Raw genomic sequence first — 17027 nt, 5'->3', positions numbered from 1 at the left:
CATAATAACATGCTGAAAAATACAGTCTTAGATGCGAATTTCAACCACCAGGTTTTGGTTCTGGAGGATTATTTTGGTTTTGGAATAATGTATGTGTTAGTATATTAAATAATTGTCTAGATTGTTGTAACTGTGCAGTTAACTGGGCTTTCTGTAATGATATTAAAGCAGAAGAGGTGGAAATTCAGATGTGCTACCTTGATGTTATTTTAAGCCAAGCAGAATGTCACAATTCATAGTAACAAAATACTCTGAGGAAGCACAGTCTTGGAATCAGAGATGATGTATTATGACGGCTTTGAAAGTGCTGCAGTTTAAAAGAGAAAAACAAAATGAAAGAGGAAAACAAATGTATAGCTTGTTTGACTGTGGTTTGTTTGAAATGTTACGTACTGATGAGCTAGCTGTTCTCTCATTTGAGTAAAACACAGGAGTCTGATGAGTTCTGTCGGGGTTTTGTTTGCAGGATTTCCTAGGTAAATCGGATCCATTTTTGGAGCTGTACAAGCAGGGTGATGCTGGAATGTGGCAGCTGGTGTACAGATCAGAGGTAGTATTTCTACACTGATGTGTTTCTTAGTGTTGAGTTGATCTGACAGCTAGCTCCTACCAAAACCAGGAATGTGTTGCTACTGGTCATGCCGTGCACCAGTTCTGTGATGAAATTTGTAATGTACCCAAAAAAAAAAGGGATTTGGCTCACTGACCTGGCAGAAAATGGTTACTTTGCTGCCTGGTCAGTGGGTTAAGCTGGGTTGATGAAGAGTCCAACCGTGCACCAGGGGAGAAGAAGAGTGGTAGGACTCTTCCGCCTTTCAGTGGCGATGATTGGCGTGGCTCTACAATTGAACCCTACTTTGTATTTCTATCTTCTATTTTTAATAGAACTTTTTGCTTGGTGTTCCATACATTGTCAAGGTGGAACTGACTGGGGCTGTTCAGATAGCCCCACAGAAGTACAGAACCCTCATGATATGTTTCTTAGTAACTTGCATACTGCATCCCTCACGTGACATTATGCTGTCGTTTTTTTTAAGGTGATTAAGAACAACTTAAATCCATGCTGGAGGAAGTTCAGTGTTCCCTTGCAGACCTTCTGTGGTGCTGATTTTAATAAACCTATCAAGGTACAGCCTTCAGAATTTCAAATGTGTTGTTGTAAGAAACCCAATCTGTTGCTATCTTAACTATGAGTAATCAGGTTGTCTAGTCATATTTAAAATTTTAGATTGCCCTTCTGGAATAATAAGAGTATGGCACATAAGTGATTATATGTCTATTAAGTATGAAGTCTGTCCTAAAACATTGTGAGTTGTCAAATTGAGAAGTTAGGGAATGCAGAAGTGACATTCTTCCTAATGATTCATCGTCATAAGAATTATAAATGATTATTTGGCTATTCTGGTTAGCATTTCAGGTTGGGGACTTTCTGTTTAATTGTGGCTTTCTAACACTAAGTAAAAACTGTGAGACTTGTACTTGATAAACTTGAATTTATTAGGATACTGACAGAGTGGGCAGCTAACAGCTTTGTCCATTCATAAGAATGGTGGGCTTATCACAGCTGTTTTTCTTTATGTTTGAACAAGAAATTTGGTTTTGAGTCAGAAATGAAGTTCCTTGTAGTCTTGCATATGATGATTAATGTTCTCTGGTCCTGAATTACGGAGGTGGTAGCTGACCAATTACAACTTTCTACAAGTTTCTACAAAAATAATCTGTTAGCAAATTAATTCAATTTCTGTTCTAAGCAATACACTGATAATACAAAGGCATTTAAAGCCATAACTAGTCTTATGTTGAGTATAGTCTCTGTTTATCTAACTCCTAAACACTTTCCGTTTGCAGAATTTTCCTGCCTCACCCTGTTTGTGAAGAAACCTCATGCTAGAAGTTTGATTTGAAAGGTTTAACAAAAAGCAATGCATGCTAACATTTTAATTTGTGCAGCATGAGAGATGGAAAGAATTACTGAGATTATTAACCTGGAAATAGATGTTCAAATCTGCTGAGTTTGTTGAATATGTGACAGTGTTCTCAGTGGCGGTTGTGAGCTTTTGCTCTAGAGGAGTCAACAGTCTTAGGTCAGAAAGAAGTCTTGGTCCAAAAGTTCTGAAATAAATGTGGAAAGGAAGTGGCAAAGAGATGTATGTTACCTTGTCAAAACTGACATGTCATGGCATAATTTAGACATCATATTACTGAAGTTCAAGTTACTACAGTCTAAATTCCTTTTTTTTGAAAACTTTCTGTGCTTTGGGATTCACTTTGAAAAGCTGTTCTAAAAAAATTTAATTTAAGATTTTTGCTGTTAGTTCCTTTCAGATAAAATCGGTGATGCATGTGCAAATAACATACTAAGTTTCACAATGCATCAGAGAAAAAGGATTAAATTTTCCTTTTTTCCCTACGGATTATGGAAGTTGATCATAAAAGGGAATTGAGACAGGTGGGAACAGTAGCACTAAGGAATGTAACATTGCACTGGAGATGTGTTTTTCATTTGGTATGTGATGCTCTGAATCTCTTGTTTGAGGCTTCCTAAGATTTTTTTGGAACAGTTACGTGTAGAAGAATGATTGCTAAATGGAGAAGTCCTTGTACTTCAACATAATGGAAATGTCCGTGCATGTGCATAAGTCAGTTTGTTGTGTCTCATAAACATTAGCTTTGCTAGCAACGCATGATACTTCTGTAGTGGGAAACGTGCACTAAATGTGCGTCTGTAAACATAAATCTTTAGGTCAAATTAACGATGCTGCCTAATATTTTGGTAATTCTTTCTTTGTTGTGATGCAGTCATGTTGTTTTTGTTCCTTGCTAAAGAACAGCTCAGGTTTTTGACACAATGTAATCTTCTTACAGTTTCTTTAAGAAAAAGGGCAAATAAAAGCAGTTTTTCTCCCCCATAATTGTTTAAATAGAAATAGTAAACGTAAGATTTAAACAAACAAAACTCCCTTCCAGTTCATGCATTTGATGGCATGTGCATAAAGGCGAATCCATTTTCTGTGAATGTCGGAAATTTTTCTCGTAGATTGAAGGGGGTCTTTGACCCACTGAGTATATTCCATGGTTCTTAATGAATATTGCATTGTTCAGTTGAGAATAATTGCATACAGTATCTTGCAGTATTGCTAGCTGACCCCTGAGGTCAGGCCTTGTTTCAGAAAGCAGTTACTGGCAGCTTCAGGTACTTGGTCCTACGTCGCATCTTCCACGTGTTGTTTGTAGCAGCACCACTCTTCAGACTACATGCTGTGAATCTAAGCCCATTTTAGAAAACCCTTGCAAAAGGAGGTTTATTTTAAGCTATATCATGCTGTGAATTGATAACAGGAACGGGTCCTAAATATCTATTTTTGGCGTGGACAAGAGCAAGCAGGAGGAAAAAGGGAGGTGCGTAGAGGTGGCAGCAGCTGAAATTCTCTGCAGCCATGTCTCGGCTTTATTAGCACCAACGACACCCCCAGTCTGTACCTCTGCATGATGGGCCCCCTTGAGCAACCTCCCTCACATGGTCAAATCACTTCTGAATGATGTTTTAAACGTTAGAGTTGTTGAGAGAGGCAGAGTGGGGTTCATGGAGGAGCCTGGAGGTTGCTTCGTAGTGAAGCATGCAGAAGAGAGGAATGGAGTAGTGGTGGGTTGGGAAAGATGAAAGGGAAGAAGCATGGGGCCCAATCTCTAAAGTGACCTTGTTTTCCTATTGGAGAGACTGAAGGATGGCATGGTGCTTCCAATTTGGCTAGGTTAGACCACAATTCATCCAGCTTTTTGTACAGATTTCCCACTGAAACTAATGGAAAATCCCTTGTGGATTGAAGGCAGTAGGAAACCTCCAAAGAAACCTGTCCTCAAGATTAGTGATGTAGCTATTTGATGCAACTTCCTTATCTAGGTGTCATTTGTAGGTTCGTCTTGTCCCATTGTCCTGAGGAGAAAGCTGTTACTATTTTTCACTGAGGCAACACCAGTTCCTTGCCTAATAAAAGCAGACCTCATAGCGAGCTTTTGAGTCGGGGTAGTACGTGAACTTCAGCAGGGGGGAAAGTAGCTGTCCACAAACTTTTTCTTGATTGACTGCTTCTGGATTTATGTCCTGCTGTACTGTGTATCATGCACGTTCTAAATGCTTCTGTAGTTGTTGATTGGCTGGGGAGCTGTTGCCAATGTACATTGTACTGGTTTTGTTCTAAGCCATAGTTGTTACCAGTTTTATTTTTAAATATGTTGTATTTTTTGCATTCTCTACTTCTAACTGAAATTCATGCTGTGTGTCTCTTTTTACTGTGAGATTTCAGTTAGTGATACGGATGACAAGACCAGTTCAGATTTGATGGGGGAATATACTACCATCAGTGCAAAGCTGTTGGAAGCAGGGGGATTCTGTGGTCAGCAGCTGTCATTCTCCCTAATGCAGTACACTTGCCCATTGCTTGCTGTCTCTTCTCTTCCAGGTACAGTGTGCAGATCATGATAGTGACGGGTCACATGACTTGATAGGCATTTTTGAAACTAACCTGGCTCAGCTGCAGAAAGCAGGTGACGGCTCTCCGGTGAGCTTTCTTAGTTCCTCAATTAAGTCCATATTTCAGTCTTTCACAAACCCTTTTTAGTACTGATCTCTAAGAGATTTTTAGGTTTTGCCTGCAAAAGTGATTTTTTTTTTGTTTGTATCTTTGTATTACTAAGCCACTATCTGGGGGGAAAAAAAACAACTGACAAGGGGAGGATACTACTGTTTTTCTTGGGTACTGTTAGCCCTCCTGTTCCTACAGACATCCTTGAGCCCATTGTCTGCTGGCCATGTGCCATTTCTTGCCAGCAATTCTTTGTGCTTTTGTCTCTGCTGAGCCAAGTGGAAACAAAAGAGCTTCTTGTTAATGCTGTAACAGAAGAGCGTAGAGGTAGGACTCCTCTCAGGTAACGTTTGTGCCTGAGCTGGTTGCCCTTACTAGCACTCTGGTTGCTTTTTCAGCTAGAGGAGAGAAATGGTGTTTCCAAGGGTCTGCCATTGAGAACCTGTGACCTAGGGTTTTAGGCCTCCTTCCCTCCCTCTGCCTGCTTTGCCTTCTCCTCATCTGTTTGTGTTCATTCCTTTCCCTTAACTGATAAAGAATGTGATTATGTTAAGAGAAACGCTTGCATTTGTGACAGACTTTTTTGTCCTCTGTTACAATGACTGTTCGATGATTCTGCACAGACTAACAGTCATGTCCCAAAGAGGGACTTTCTTGAAGTCTTGACATATGTGCTTTGCCTAATGATGGTAGCAAAAACATCAATTTAACTTGTCAAATAACAGCCACAGTAATCACAAACCTTTTTAAAATGAAGTCTCAGAATATTGCTGGATAACTCTGAAATTGCGTAATGTCTGACACTGTTCTGTTTCAATAGTTTGCACTGCTGGAAATGCAGGTGTTCTATTATTTGCTTCTTGAATGTTTGCTTTCTGTAGGTGGAATATGAATGCATTCATCCTGAGAAGAAACAGAAGAAAAAGAGCTACAAAAACTCTGGCATTATTAGGATAAAATCCTGCAAGGTAGGAAGATTATTGTCATCGTTTGGCTTTTTTATGTTCTCATTGTAAAGAAATCTGTTTTTGTGGGGAGGAGGTGTAACGCTGTCTGTCTGTTTCTCTAGATTGAAACAGATTATTCATTCCTGGACTACATCATGGGAGGCTGCCAGATTAATTTTACGGTGAGTTGTTTCCCCGCTGCACATCTTGGTAGATGCTAAGACAAGGGCAATGGAGTTGTGGTTAGTACTTCAGTTTGCAGTGTGTGTTTTCTTAGGAAGTGATGAAGACTGCCAAAAAGAAGTAACTGTAAATTTTTACTTTTTGCTATTAAGTAGCAAATTTAATGGATCCTGAGTTTCTTATGCTTCTTTTGAGAAATCAGTTCTCAGTCTGTCAGTGGAAAGGACTGCTACTCCTTAGACATGCATGTGACCCTGTCTGAAAAGGTGTGCAGGCTTGTTTGCCCGTTCCTGTATGGACTTTGTGCCTGGGAGGAAGGGAGCAGTGTGGAGCTAGCCTAGCCCTCTGTTTTTGGTTATGGTTGGTTCTTAATTGCTTATGGTGATGCTTCAGTGACCTGTGTTATCGTCTTCTGAACTGATTAGGTGGGCATAGACTTCACTGGCTCCAATGGCGATCCCAAGTCACCAGATTCTCTTCACTACATTAGCCCAGATGGGATAAATGAGTACCTGATTGCCATCTGGAGCGTGGGAAGTGTAGTCCAGGATTATGACACGTATGTAAGAGGCTCTTGATTGATCTAGTCACCACATGAAAATGTGTATTAAATGACACACAATGTGTCACAGCGGGTGTCATTGATCAAGGCTGATAGCTCATTCCAGAGCTGTAGCATTTGGGTGACTGAGATGCTGCCTTTCCTTGGAAGATCCCCACAGGTGCTGCTGCTGCTTCCTCCTGCTTCTGGCATTGCCAGGAAAGGCAATGGCAGCACTGCTTAATTCAGAGTGATTTGTCTTCCCATATCTGCCCTTTTATGGCCTGGGTTACTCTAGAATGCTGCTTTAGCTCATTGCTAATCCTTTATTGCTGATGGTGCATTTCAAACACAAGTCTCTTGTTTAATTCATTGGGAACATGTTCAGCCTGCTCTGTCCTTCAGCCAAGCTGTGACTGGGTTGGCTTCTCTCTTGCTACTCTGAAATCTCCCAAGAGTCCTGTAGGATGCTGCATTGAAACAAATTCTGAATCTGTCAGGTCCCTGCCTGAAACACTTGGGTAGCTGGCTACTGGCCATGGGAAGCTAGGTGGCGTACCCATTCCTCAGGGCAGGAATTGAACCTTGGTCTCCAACTGTTTTCTGGGAATAAAACAGAATAATGAAGTATTAAAAAATTGCTGTTTCACAATTCTTCTTGTTACCCTTTCTCCCTAGGGACAAGCTGTTTCCTGCATTTGGATTTGGAGCTCAGGTTCCTCCTAGCTGGCAGGTAAGGGCTTCACAACACTATGCAGTTGCTCTGTTCATCTCTGTATTCTGTAACTGATTGTAACATCCCTATTTCTAGGTGTCTCATGAGTTTGCTTTGAACTTCAATCCCAGCAACCCTTATTGTCAAGGTGAGGACACCTTTTTATTAATATTTCACTGACAGCGATTGATTTTAAGTGTTGCATTTCTTTCATAACTGGTGAAAAGCATATGTAGCATGAAGACATGCAGCAAACTACAAGTACTCTTACCTGGATGGTGACAAGAGTGAAATTGCGTTGATGCAGATTTCTGTGTGGTCTGCATAAGCTTCAGTGATTGGGACCTGATGGGATTCATCCCAGTGTACCAAGAGAGCTGGCTGATGTCATTGCTAGGCTTCTCTACATTATTTTTCAATGGTCTTGGGAATCTGGAGAGGTCTCAGTCGACTGGCAAATGTTCCAATTTTCAAGAAGGGCAAGAAAGAAGACCCTGGTAATTACAGGGCTGCCAGTCTCAGTGTCTGGTAAAATTATAGCGAAAATTATTCTGGAAGTTATTGAAAAACATCTGACGGACAATGTGGTCATTGGTCATAGCTAACATGGATTCACGAGGGAAAGGTCCTACTTAATTTCCTTTTATTGAAAAGGTCACCCATCTAGTTGACCATGGGAATTGTTGATGCAATCTTTTTTGGATTTCAGTACAGCTTTCAATGCTGCTTCTCACAATATCTTTCTGGACAAAGTGTCCAGCATGCAGATAGATAAAAATAGAATATGATGGGTGAACAATTGGCTTGCAGGTTGGGCTCAAAGGCTTATAATAAAAAGGGTTATATCAGGCTTGTGGTCAGTCACTAGTGGGGTTCCCCAGGACTCTATTTTAGGGTCAGTTCTCTTTAACGTTTTCATAAATTACTTGGACATAGGACTAGAAAGTGTTTTGAGTAAGTTTGCAGATGATAGTAAATTGGGAGGATCTGTTGACTCTGTCGAGGGCAGAGGGGCCTCACATAGAGATCTTGACTAATGAGGGGGCTGGGCAATCACCAAGCACTTTAAGTTTAACTACAGCCAGTGCCAGATTCTGCACCTAGAAGGGGGTAGCTCTGGCTGTATGTAGGGGACAGGAGGCTGGACGGAAAGGAATCTGGGGGTTCTGGTTGGTGGCAAGTTAAATATGAGCCAGCAACGTGCCCTGGCAGCCCAGAGGGCCAAATGTGTCCTGGGGTGCATCAAGCACAGTGCTGCCAACCAGACACTCTGTGCTGGTGTGGCCTCACCTTGAGCACTGTGTGCAAGCCTCTCCACAGGCTGCAGGGGAACTTCAGCTCCTTCACCTGGAGCACCTCCTTCACTGACCTTGATATCTACTCTTTCTCATTCCTCGCTCTCTCAGCAGTTTGTGTTTTTTTTTTCTTTTTTCCTTTTTCTTTTTCTTTTTTTTTCCCTTTCTTAAATCTGCTTTCCAAGAAGCACAAGCAACATCACTTGTTGGCTTGGCTCTGGGCAGTGGTGGGTCCCTTTGGGGTCAGCTGAAACTGGCCATTATCTAACATGGAGCAGCTTCTGGATTCTTCCCAGAGAGGCCATCCCTGCAGCCTACCACTGTGAAAAACTTGCCACAGGATATTCTATAATTCTATGATTGAGAGAGCTGAGACAGTTCAGGCTGGAGAAGAGAGGGGTTAGGGGGATCTCACAGGGTGCAAAGGGGATGGAGCCAGGCTCTTTTCAGTGGTACTCAAGGACAGGACAAGATGCAATGGGCACAAACTGGAACACAGGAGGTTCTAAACATAAGGAATCATTTCTGGGCTGTGTGGGTGACTGAGAAACGGAACAGGTTCCCCAGAGAGGCCAAGGAATCTCCTTTCTTGGAGATCTTCAGAAACAAGCCGGACGTGGTTGTTGGGCAATCTGCTCTGGGTGTCCCTGCTTGAGCACAGCGGGTTAGACCAGATGATGTCCAGAGGTCCCTTCCAACTTAACCATTCTGTTATTCTGTCAGTCTGTGCAGAAATTTTTGTTGCTGCAACTTGGTTACTTTTGTTATGTTAGAAGTGGTAGTGAATTCAGATCAGCAATGTGTCTGTTAGTCACACTTTCAAAGCAACCATCTGCTAAGTCTGTTAGAGATTGTGGTTACTTCTTCAGCAATGTGAGTATGTTTGAATGTTATCTTTTAAAGGGTTGTCTCAAAATATTATTTTCCTTAAAGCCATCTTTTGCAGTAGTTGTTTCAGCTAATCTCAATGGCTGGTCTGTAAGCCAGGTTAAGAACTCCTAGGATTAAGGACTCTCTCAGCATGGAGTGGCGCAGAATTTTTCTTGAATGAACATTTTTTCCCCAGTTTAGTTTTTCTCTCCGGTCTAAGGCCAAGAAAGAATGGAATCTGAGAACTGGTGTTAAAATCCAAGTGTTTCCTTCATCAGTTCTGTGTTGTCTGCTTCACTGGAATCTGTGCCTTTGCTCTGTGATGGTTCCTGTGCAGTAGTTCAGAGGTAAAGCACTAAAACACATGTGGTGGACAAGGTGAGCAGCATCAGTAAATGAAAGTACATAAATACAAGTTAATATAGGGATCCATCTAAATTGCTCTCCACAAGAAAATACACCATTTAAGATCACATTTATAGGGAAAAAAAATAAAACAAGAAAAGCTTCTTGCAGGGGAAAATCCTTAGAGGTTTATCTTACAGAAATGTTTAAATCCAGGTGTCAGTGTGCACAAGAGAAAAATAAGCAGTTAACTATTCCAGAGAGTTTCTGACCTTGTTGTCTAATTAGATAGTAAGCAATTAAACAAGAGAAACTGGATGACAGAGTAGAAAGGACAAGGTCATAAGCATGCCTTCACTAGATTATTTTTCCATCAACTTCCATGAACGTTATTATGTTGGAAGCATAAAGAATAATGTAAAGAATACAGAATGGTGAAGAAATCTGGAAATCTTGTCTCTGCAGATGTCCATTGGTTTTAGACCTTTGCTTTGTATATTCGCTGCTATCCTGCTGTTTATTTGTCCTTTAGGAGTTCACAGCTGTGTGTGAGTGATTATCATTTTGCTTCACTATTCAGTAATGCTTATAGAATAATTACTGGAGAAATTGTGAGGCTCTTTTGGCAGCTTGCATTCCTTGTGTTACAGGGATCCAAGGAATAGTTGATGCCTATCGCCAGATCCTTCCTCAGATACGACTCTATGGGCCAACCAACTTCTCTCCCATTATAAACCATGTGGCAAGGTTTGCTGCACACTCAGCGCAACAAGGAACTGCTTCTGTGAGTCCGTGTCGTTTCCTGCAAATGGGTGATGTTTCTGTTTCCTGTGTTCATGGTGGGATAGAATTGTATGGTAAAGTGATGCATTCTTCTTCCTCAGGATCTCAAGTTTGGTCTTGTCTTACCAGCTTCCAAAGAAGTTGTTGCTACTCCCTTGGTTCATATGTGAACCTGTACCAGTGAAGTATGCAGGGGTCCCGTGTTGGCTTTTAGACCAATTGGACTTTGTCAGTAGTTGCCTCACCCTAACCTCTCTCGCCAGACTCCATCACCTGTAGGGAGAGCACACAATATAAAGGGGCCCTGTGTATTTTATTCCAAACAATGTTTCACTTGAGCATGTATACAAAGACCACCTAAGAAATGTCAGAGAGCTTGACTATTTGTCCCACCATGTTTGCATGCAGAATCAAAATATCTAAAGGGCCAAACTACCAAAGTAGTGTGAGAATTGGCAAATCAATATGCTAACCGTGTTGCAGAACACCCATACTACGTCTGCAGTTGCATTGCATGTCTCATTTGTGTGCTTGCATGGCCAAGATTGCTGTTAAAATTCAACTCCATATCTTAAAACTTTATTGTACTTAAGGATGAAGGGATCATATTTCCTGATGTATTTAACTGATTCCATTTTTGACCACCCAATTAGAAGGAATTTTGATGTTCACTCTGATACTTTATGGTCTTAGCTGTAGAAGGATTTTGAGTTCTACATAAGTTTGTGCATACATCAAATTAATTTCCCACACTGTGGGGTGCTTGGTCTAGGGAGAGCCACTTGTTATATTTTTGAGGGTGTTTTTTAGCTATTCAAACAATTGGGGGAAATCTTCCTATTTTTCTTAAGTTCCTGTGTTCTTCCCCTTCTGTCATTTCGAGTGTCATCATGTTGTGACATTTGTCACCGCTGTATGTTCAGATTTCTAATACTTATTTAAATTACTGATAACTAAAAAAAGTTTTTTTGAATTACAAACAGATATTGAATAATGTATTTTATCCTTTTTGAGATGTCAGTGAATAAAGCAGCACCCATCAGTGAGTTATTTATGCACCTTTGTTGATTTAGGATTACTTTGGTCATTGCTAGTATATTCTGGCAATTGGTGTAATTGTTTTTTATAAATTGAATGTAAGCCTGTATCTTTTATCTAATGCAGAGGATTCCCCTGAAAAGCACAAGGAAAGGTGGTTTGCATAAGAAAAAAATGGGAATAAACAAAAGTTCGTTTAACGTTCTGTTCTTGTCTTATCCACTGCACAATCTGCTTGCTTTTTTAGAATAAGAAATTGCTTCATTTGCTTTCAGTTATGTGAGCTTTGGTGCTGAACTCCCTAACTGAGTATTTTTTTTTTATTATTTTTTTTTTAGCAATATTTTATCTTGCTGATCATCACAGATGGAGAGATCACTGATCTGGATCAAACCAGGCAAGCAATTGTTAATGCATCTAAGCTGCCGATGTCTATCATTATTGTTGGAGTTGGTAAAGCTGATTTCAAAGCAATGGAGTTTCTTGATGGGGACAATGGCATACTGAAATCCCTAACAGGAGAGCCAGCTGCACGGGACATTGTTCAGTTTGTGCCTTTCCAGCAGTTCAAAAATGTAAGTTGTTTTTAACTTTGTGTGAATTCTGCTTGTAGCATATGTGCAGTTATTACATCCAAAAAATTAGCATGTGTCTAGGCAGCTTATTAATGTTGCAGGCACCAAAGTGTATGGTAAAGCACCGTCCAAACTGTTTCTTGTGAGAGTTGAGATATACGTGCTTCTGGATTCAAAACTGTGTGCCTCATAACTCAATTGCAGCTTTTCTTAGAGAGTTCTCATTGTATCGTTACTATCTCTTGGCTATCGCAGTGTTACAAGGAGTAAAGGAGGTGTTTTCTCTCCTGGGATGCAAGTATTTAGTCAAGGAAGTGAGATTGTTTTGTCTCGGTCTCTGTTGTTGAGTCCCGTGAGAAATTTAAGCTGAGATGGAATCTTTCCTGCTATTGAAAGCAGTCCTATCATTCTTCAGCTCCTCCCTGCTTTTTCTGATGGGAAACTAGTGTTCATGCATGTTACGCAGTGAATGAGGATGAAGAATGGAGTTAAATGGAAACCCAAAATAAGACAAATTGGTAGTGGCTGGGGCAGTGTCCCACCCAGATCAAGGCCATATGAAGGCTGTGTGAGTCTGGGCTTGGGGTAGGAACAAGTGATTTTTAGCAAGAGTACTCTTTGAGACTGACTGGAAGTGCTCCTAAGACTGCAGCAAGACTGAACCAGAGGGAGTGAGACATGGACGAAAGGCAGATTGTGCTGCCTTTTCAACTTTGCTTGCCTGGCAGGTGGGGGCTGCAGTCTGAATTCTGTAAGAGGGTATGTCACTGGGCTGGTAATTCCATTCCCTGCAGTATCTTTGATTTATTCTCACTGTTCCTTGCAGGCTCCCCGAGAAGCTCTTTCCCAGATGGTTCTGGCTGAAGTGCCAAAGCAGCTGGTTTCATACTATAAATTGCAGGGGTGGCCACCTGTGAAGCTGCCGGAAACGAAGAAGATGTAGATTGCATCCTCACCCTAGCCATATGTATCACTGCAGTGAAGAGAGCTGTCTGCACTCACACTCTTCCCTTGCACACTTGATGCCTTAAGGTCATACCATTCACACTAATACTCTTACCTGCTTATGCTCTGTATCTTTGATCTTTCCTGTTTCTAACTGCAAGAAATGTAAATAAGGAAGAAATGCAGCTGTTGGCAGTTCTTGTCAAAGAAAAATAAACCTTGTTGGTTTTATGCCTTGAAATAGTGATACATCATACCATGCATACTTGGCACGGCCCACCTGCTGCTTGGTGCTAGAGTGGGCATGTGCACTGAACTGCTCACGCAACACTGCTTCAATGTTCATTAGGACAATCATATATACAGTAATGATACTGTGTACATGTTCCTTGATAATTTTTTTTTATTCTGTCAGGCTGCCTTGGGAATGGGGACCCATCTGCATTGGTTGGTATGAAAGTCAGTTGGCTAGATGCCTGAGGTAGTTCCTGTTGTGCCTTCATAAGGTGCCAGTATATTTTTTATATGTAAAGGTTTATTTTTAAATTTCAGTTACTATACTTTGCAATCATCTTATTTTTTTAATCACAGTTTTGTATTAGCAAAAATTGCTTCTGTGGAGATAAAGGAAGTTGGACTTGTCATTGCACTACAATCTGTCATCACTTTCTTAAATAAATAATGTGCTGTCATTTACAGGCATGTCTGGTCTCGTTTCATTTCTGGGGTTTTTCTTTTGTTTTCCAGCAATGTTTATGCGTGGTTTAAGGAAGATCTTTGCTATAGTATTAGCCTTGGTCGTTCAGCCTAGGTTGAGCATGAACAGCTGCAAAGCAGAGCAAGTTGTCTATCATTAGTTTTGTTACCTGTTAATCACTAAGACTGCTGAATGTATATCCTGCAGCCCTGTCCTGCAGAGATGAGCTGTTTCTTTACTGTGAAATTACGAAAGAATTTGTCTATTCTACTGCACACACCAGGAAATTGTGAGAAGAAATTGGAAGACTGCCTTGGTGATTCAACCTATGAAAATGGTAGGGTACAAATGTGTGAAAGCAGAACTGTGGTGTGGATCCGTATCTTCAACTAGACTAGTCATTATGGATTGTATTCACCAGCTAACTAATTCATAGCTTGTGCTTGAAGGGCAGCTGGTCTATGACCACTACTCAGCAAAGAAAACTTATGTTAGTTTTTCATTCAAACATTGTGTTGACCACGATGTATTCTTCCAGTTTCTATAGGCAGCAGCAGCTTCCTCACTCTAGAGGAAGCTGGACTGTCTTGCCTGAAACAGTCCATCCTCTAGCCTGCAACACCCAGTTTTCTTGCACTTAGATTCTTGAGAGAAAGCAAGCAATCTCTCTAGTTGAGTGTCTGCATAAACTGAAATGTGTTAAAAGCATGGAAGAGAGGGAGGAAAACTGCCAAGTCATCTCAGAAACTGCCCTGTGGTTCTCTGCTTGTGTTTTCAGCTTATTAAACCTATAGGCAGAGCCCTCCTTCACTCTTAGGTGTACAAGCAAATCTGAGTCCAGTATGTGTATACATGTGTGTGCCTTTTCTTGCCTTTTTAAAATGTTTTTCTTTAAAGGAGGCTTACAGCAGTAATACTGAAATTTCAACGATCCTTTGGCCCAAGTAATACCAGTAGCATTGCATAGTCTTTGGTTTCAGTTTAACTTCTTTTGGCAAGAAGCTATGAGCATGTTGTGACTTTCCTCCAGCCTTTAGAGGCAGAATATGAGCTCTGAGACAGCAGAATGCATAGTGAGAAATGCATTTTGCCTCTCCTTTTTAAATAAGTTCCTGCTCAAAAGGAAGAAAAAGAATCCTTCCTAGTATCCATCTGTCTTCAATGGCTATGAAGGGAGCTTAGAAAATCTGTTCCTTAGCTGGCTGAGGTGACTGCAGATGCTGGATTTGATGATAGGGGTGACTTTCCCTGTTTGGGAGAGGAAAAAAAAAAAAGATGTGGTAGAGGCTGTTATGAGGAACTTCCTCCTTTTGCAGTCGGAGGTGCTGCTTACCTGCAGAAAAGTGGCTGAAACGTGAATGAGCAACAGGATGGAAGGCTGTCACTGGAGGAGGAGAAGAGCTGCATGGCTCTACGCTGAGATAAAAAGCCACAGGAGGGTTAAACTTGGAAGCTGCTAAAGCAGGATGGCATAGTTCTGACTGGTTTCTCTCATTCTTGACTCTCCCTAGGGCTCCTGTTCTAGACAATGTGGAGGCTGCTGCTGGGCAGTTCCGTTGGAGGCTGGGTGCTTTGTGCCTTGTGCTGCCCTGGGCGTAGCTGGAATGCAGGCTTGCAGCATGACTTGCTCAAGGCAGATCAGAGCTCAGGTTTCCTTCCCCAGGAGGCTGTGCTTTTCTCACCCTGTGACTGTGCACTCCATGCCATTCCACATCCCTCTTTGGTTTTATGTCCTCCTCAAGCTTTTTCAGGCTGTGTCCTGTTGGACTCTTGTTCACGAGTTGTTCCGATGTGCAGACAATCTACATTCAGCTGAGAGGTATGGCACAGGGGGCACCTTGCTCTCCAGAACTGCTGCCACCCATTCTCCATGATGCATCTGGACTTGAGAGACATTCCACCCTTGCCTTTTGGACTATTTTCAGGCAAGAGTCCCACTCTGAGGAGCTGCCCCTTCAAGGGCTACGCTTCCTTCTGGGCATGCTGCTCTATCCAGAGAAAAAGAACAGCTGCAGACCTACCTCCAATTTAGTAAAGCCTATGCTTTCAGCTGTAGGTATAGCATCCTTGTCATCAAGGGAGGTGCTTGATTTGTGTTTCTTAGTTTTGAGATATCCATTGGAGAATCACGCATGTTCTGTGCTGGCCAGGGCCCTTCTCACAGCCTCCACTGAAGGGACAAAAGCAGCAGGATCTTGCTGTGGGCACAAGGGTAGTTCACTGTCCTGTGACAGGCTTGGAGTTGTGATTGCATGAAGAGCCTTTTGGGGCCTGAGGACTTTCAGAACACCTCAGAAGTCTGCTTACCCTAGCCTTGGCCATAGATTGAAGAAGCACGTGGGCACTTCCTGTTACCAAAGGTATTTTAGCCTTGGGGCTTTGTATAAATGGAAAGCTATTTATGTGGGAGCTCCTCAGGGAGCTCTTACTTCTAGGACACCTGGCAATAATACTCATGACACTTCAGGTCAGAGTTTGCCATGCTGCCCATACAGAGCTTCCTCCTGGTGCAGATCAGGCTCTTAAGGGGTAAGAAAGCCACACAGACTCCCTGAGAAGATGACTTGTGATCTCCTTTGAGCAAGTACCAGGTTTGTCTGTCAGCAACACTCTTTGGTGGTCTGAATGCCTGCTTCAACAACCTGAATTACATCCCCTCTACCCCTCCAGCCACAACTGGCTTAAAGGGTCAGTGCATTCAGCTTTCTGTGCTGCTGCCTTAGACTGAATAGTTCATTCATTTGGGTTCCCAGATGTGGTGCCAGACACTACCCACCTGCTGTGCTTCATTGCCATGCAGCGAAGCAGTATCCTTGTCTGCCACGTCTCATTTCTACCGCCACCAGCACCTCTTTCCTGGTTCTTGAGTAAGCTGTTGGATAAGGTGAAGATAAAGTAGGTAGCTGCAGGGCTAGCTCTGGAGCAGCCAAGCATTGCCCAGGCATGATTCAGTCACTTGGTGTTTGTGGAGCTGAATTAGCTGCTCTGACCCGGTGGAACATGCCCTGTATGGCAGGCATGCAGGCAGGTGTTTTGGCGCAGGGTCCTGAGTGGGAGACCCTCAGGAGAAAGAAATATTTGCAAAATCCTGCTGAACTCATGATAACATGATTACTTTGATCTGGCCTGTGCCTGGGCTCCAGCTTCTCTAATTTATGAGTTCTTGCACAGGTGAGCTGTGAGCTGCAGCTGAGCCTGGCAAAAATCGGGAGCGCAGCAGGAACTGCAGCCACTAGGGGTTGGTGGGCCATGACCTGTCCCAGGTGGCTCCCATTCCCCAGCCTCCCAGTTTCCTGTGGAGGGTTCTGATTGCTGCAGCTGCGATCTGTGCTATTGAAGCCATCGGGGTGGTGGACAAGAGGGGCTGCGGCTCCAGTTCCAGAGGTCCTGGGCGCCTGTCCAGGGGCAGATCTGAGCTCCATCCTCACCATGTTGCTCCGCCACTAGCAGTGCACTGAGGCTGGTGTCCTCCAGCTTTGGAGGAAGCCCTTATCCCCGCTGTGCCACCGT

The 17027-nt window shown here is 42.3% G+C and overlaps 1 protein-coding gene across 2 annotated transcripts in view; it reads left to right on the top strand.

Moving 5' to 3' along the window:
* The window catches only part of CPNE1 (copine 1), a 41500-nt gene extending 27984 nt beyond the window's left edge, over window positions 1-13516 (top strand). For both annotated transcript variants that reach the window (XM_032198673.1, XM_032198672.1), the window contains exons 6-16: window positions 467-550; window positions 1038-1127; window positions 4461-4559; window positions 5465-5551; window positions 5653-5712; window positions 6139-6272; window positions 6933-6987; window positions 7066-7117; window positions 10130-10263; window positions 11639-11875; window positions 12702-13516. In XM_032198673.1, the coding sequence (XP_032054564.1) occupies window positions 467-550; window positions 1038-1127; window positions 4461-4559; window positions 5465-5551; window positions 5653-5712; window positions 6139-6272; window positions 6933-6987; window positions 7066-7117; window positions 10130-10263; window positions 11639-11875; window positions 12702-12818 (1149 nt within the window). In that variant the 3' untranslated portion in view covers window positions 12819-13516. The remainder of the gene's footprint in view (window positions 1-466; window positions 551-1037; window positions 1128-4460; window positions 4560-5464; window positions 5552-5652; window positions 5713-6138; window positions 6273-6932; window positions 6988-7065; window positions 7118-10129; window positions 10264-11638; window positions 11876-12701) is intronic.
* The last annotated feature ends 3511 nt before the right edge of the window (window positions 13517-17027 follow it).

The sequence above is a fragment of the Aythya fuligula genome, chromosome 16 (assembly GCF_009819795.1).
Source record: "Aythya fuligula isolate bAytFul2 chromosome 16, bAytFul2.pri, whole genome shotgun sequence".
NCBI lineage: Eukaryota > Metazoa > Chordata > Aves > Anseriformes > Anatidae > Aythya > Aythya fuligula.
The sequence above is the reverse complement of the archived record's forward strand: the minus strand, read 5'-3'. Positions and strand labels throughout refer to the sequence as shown.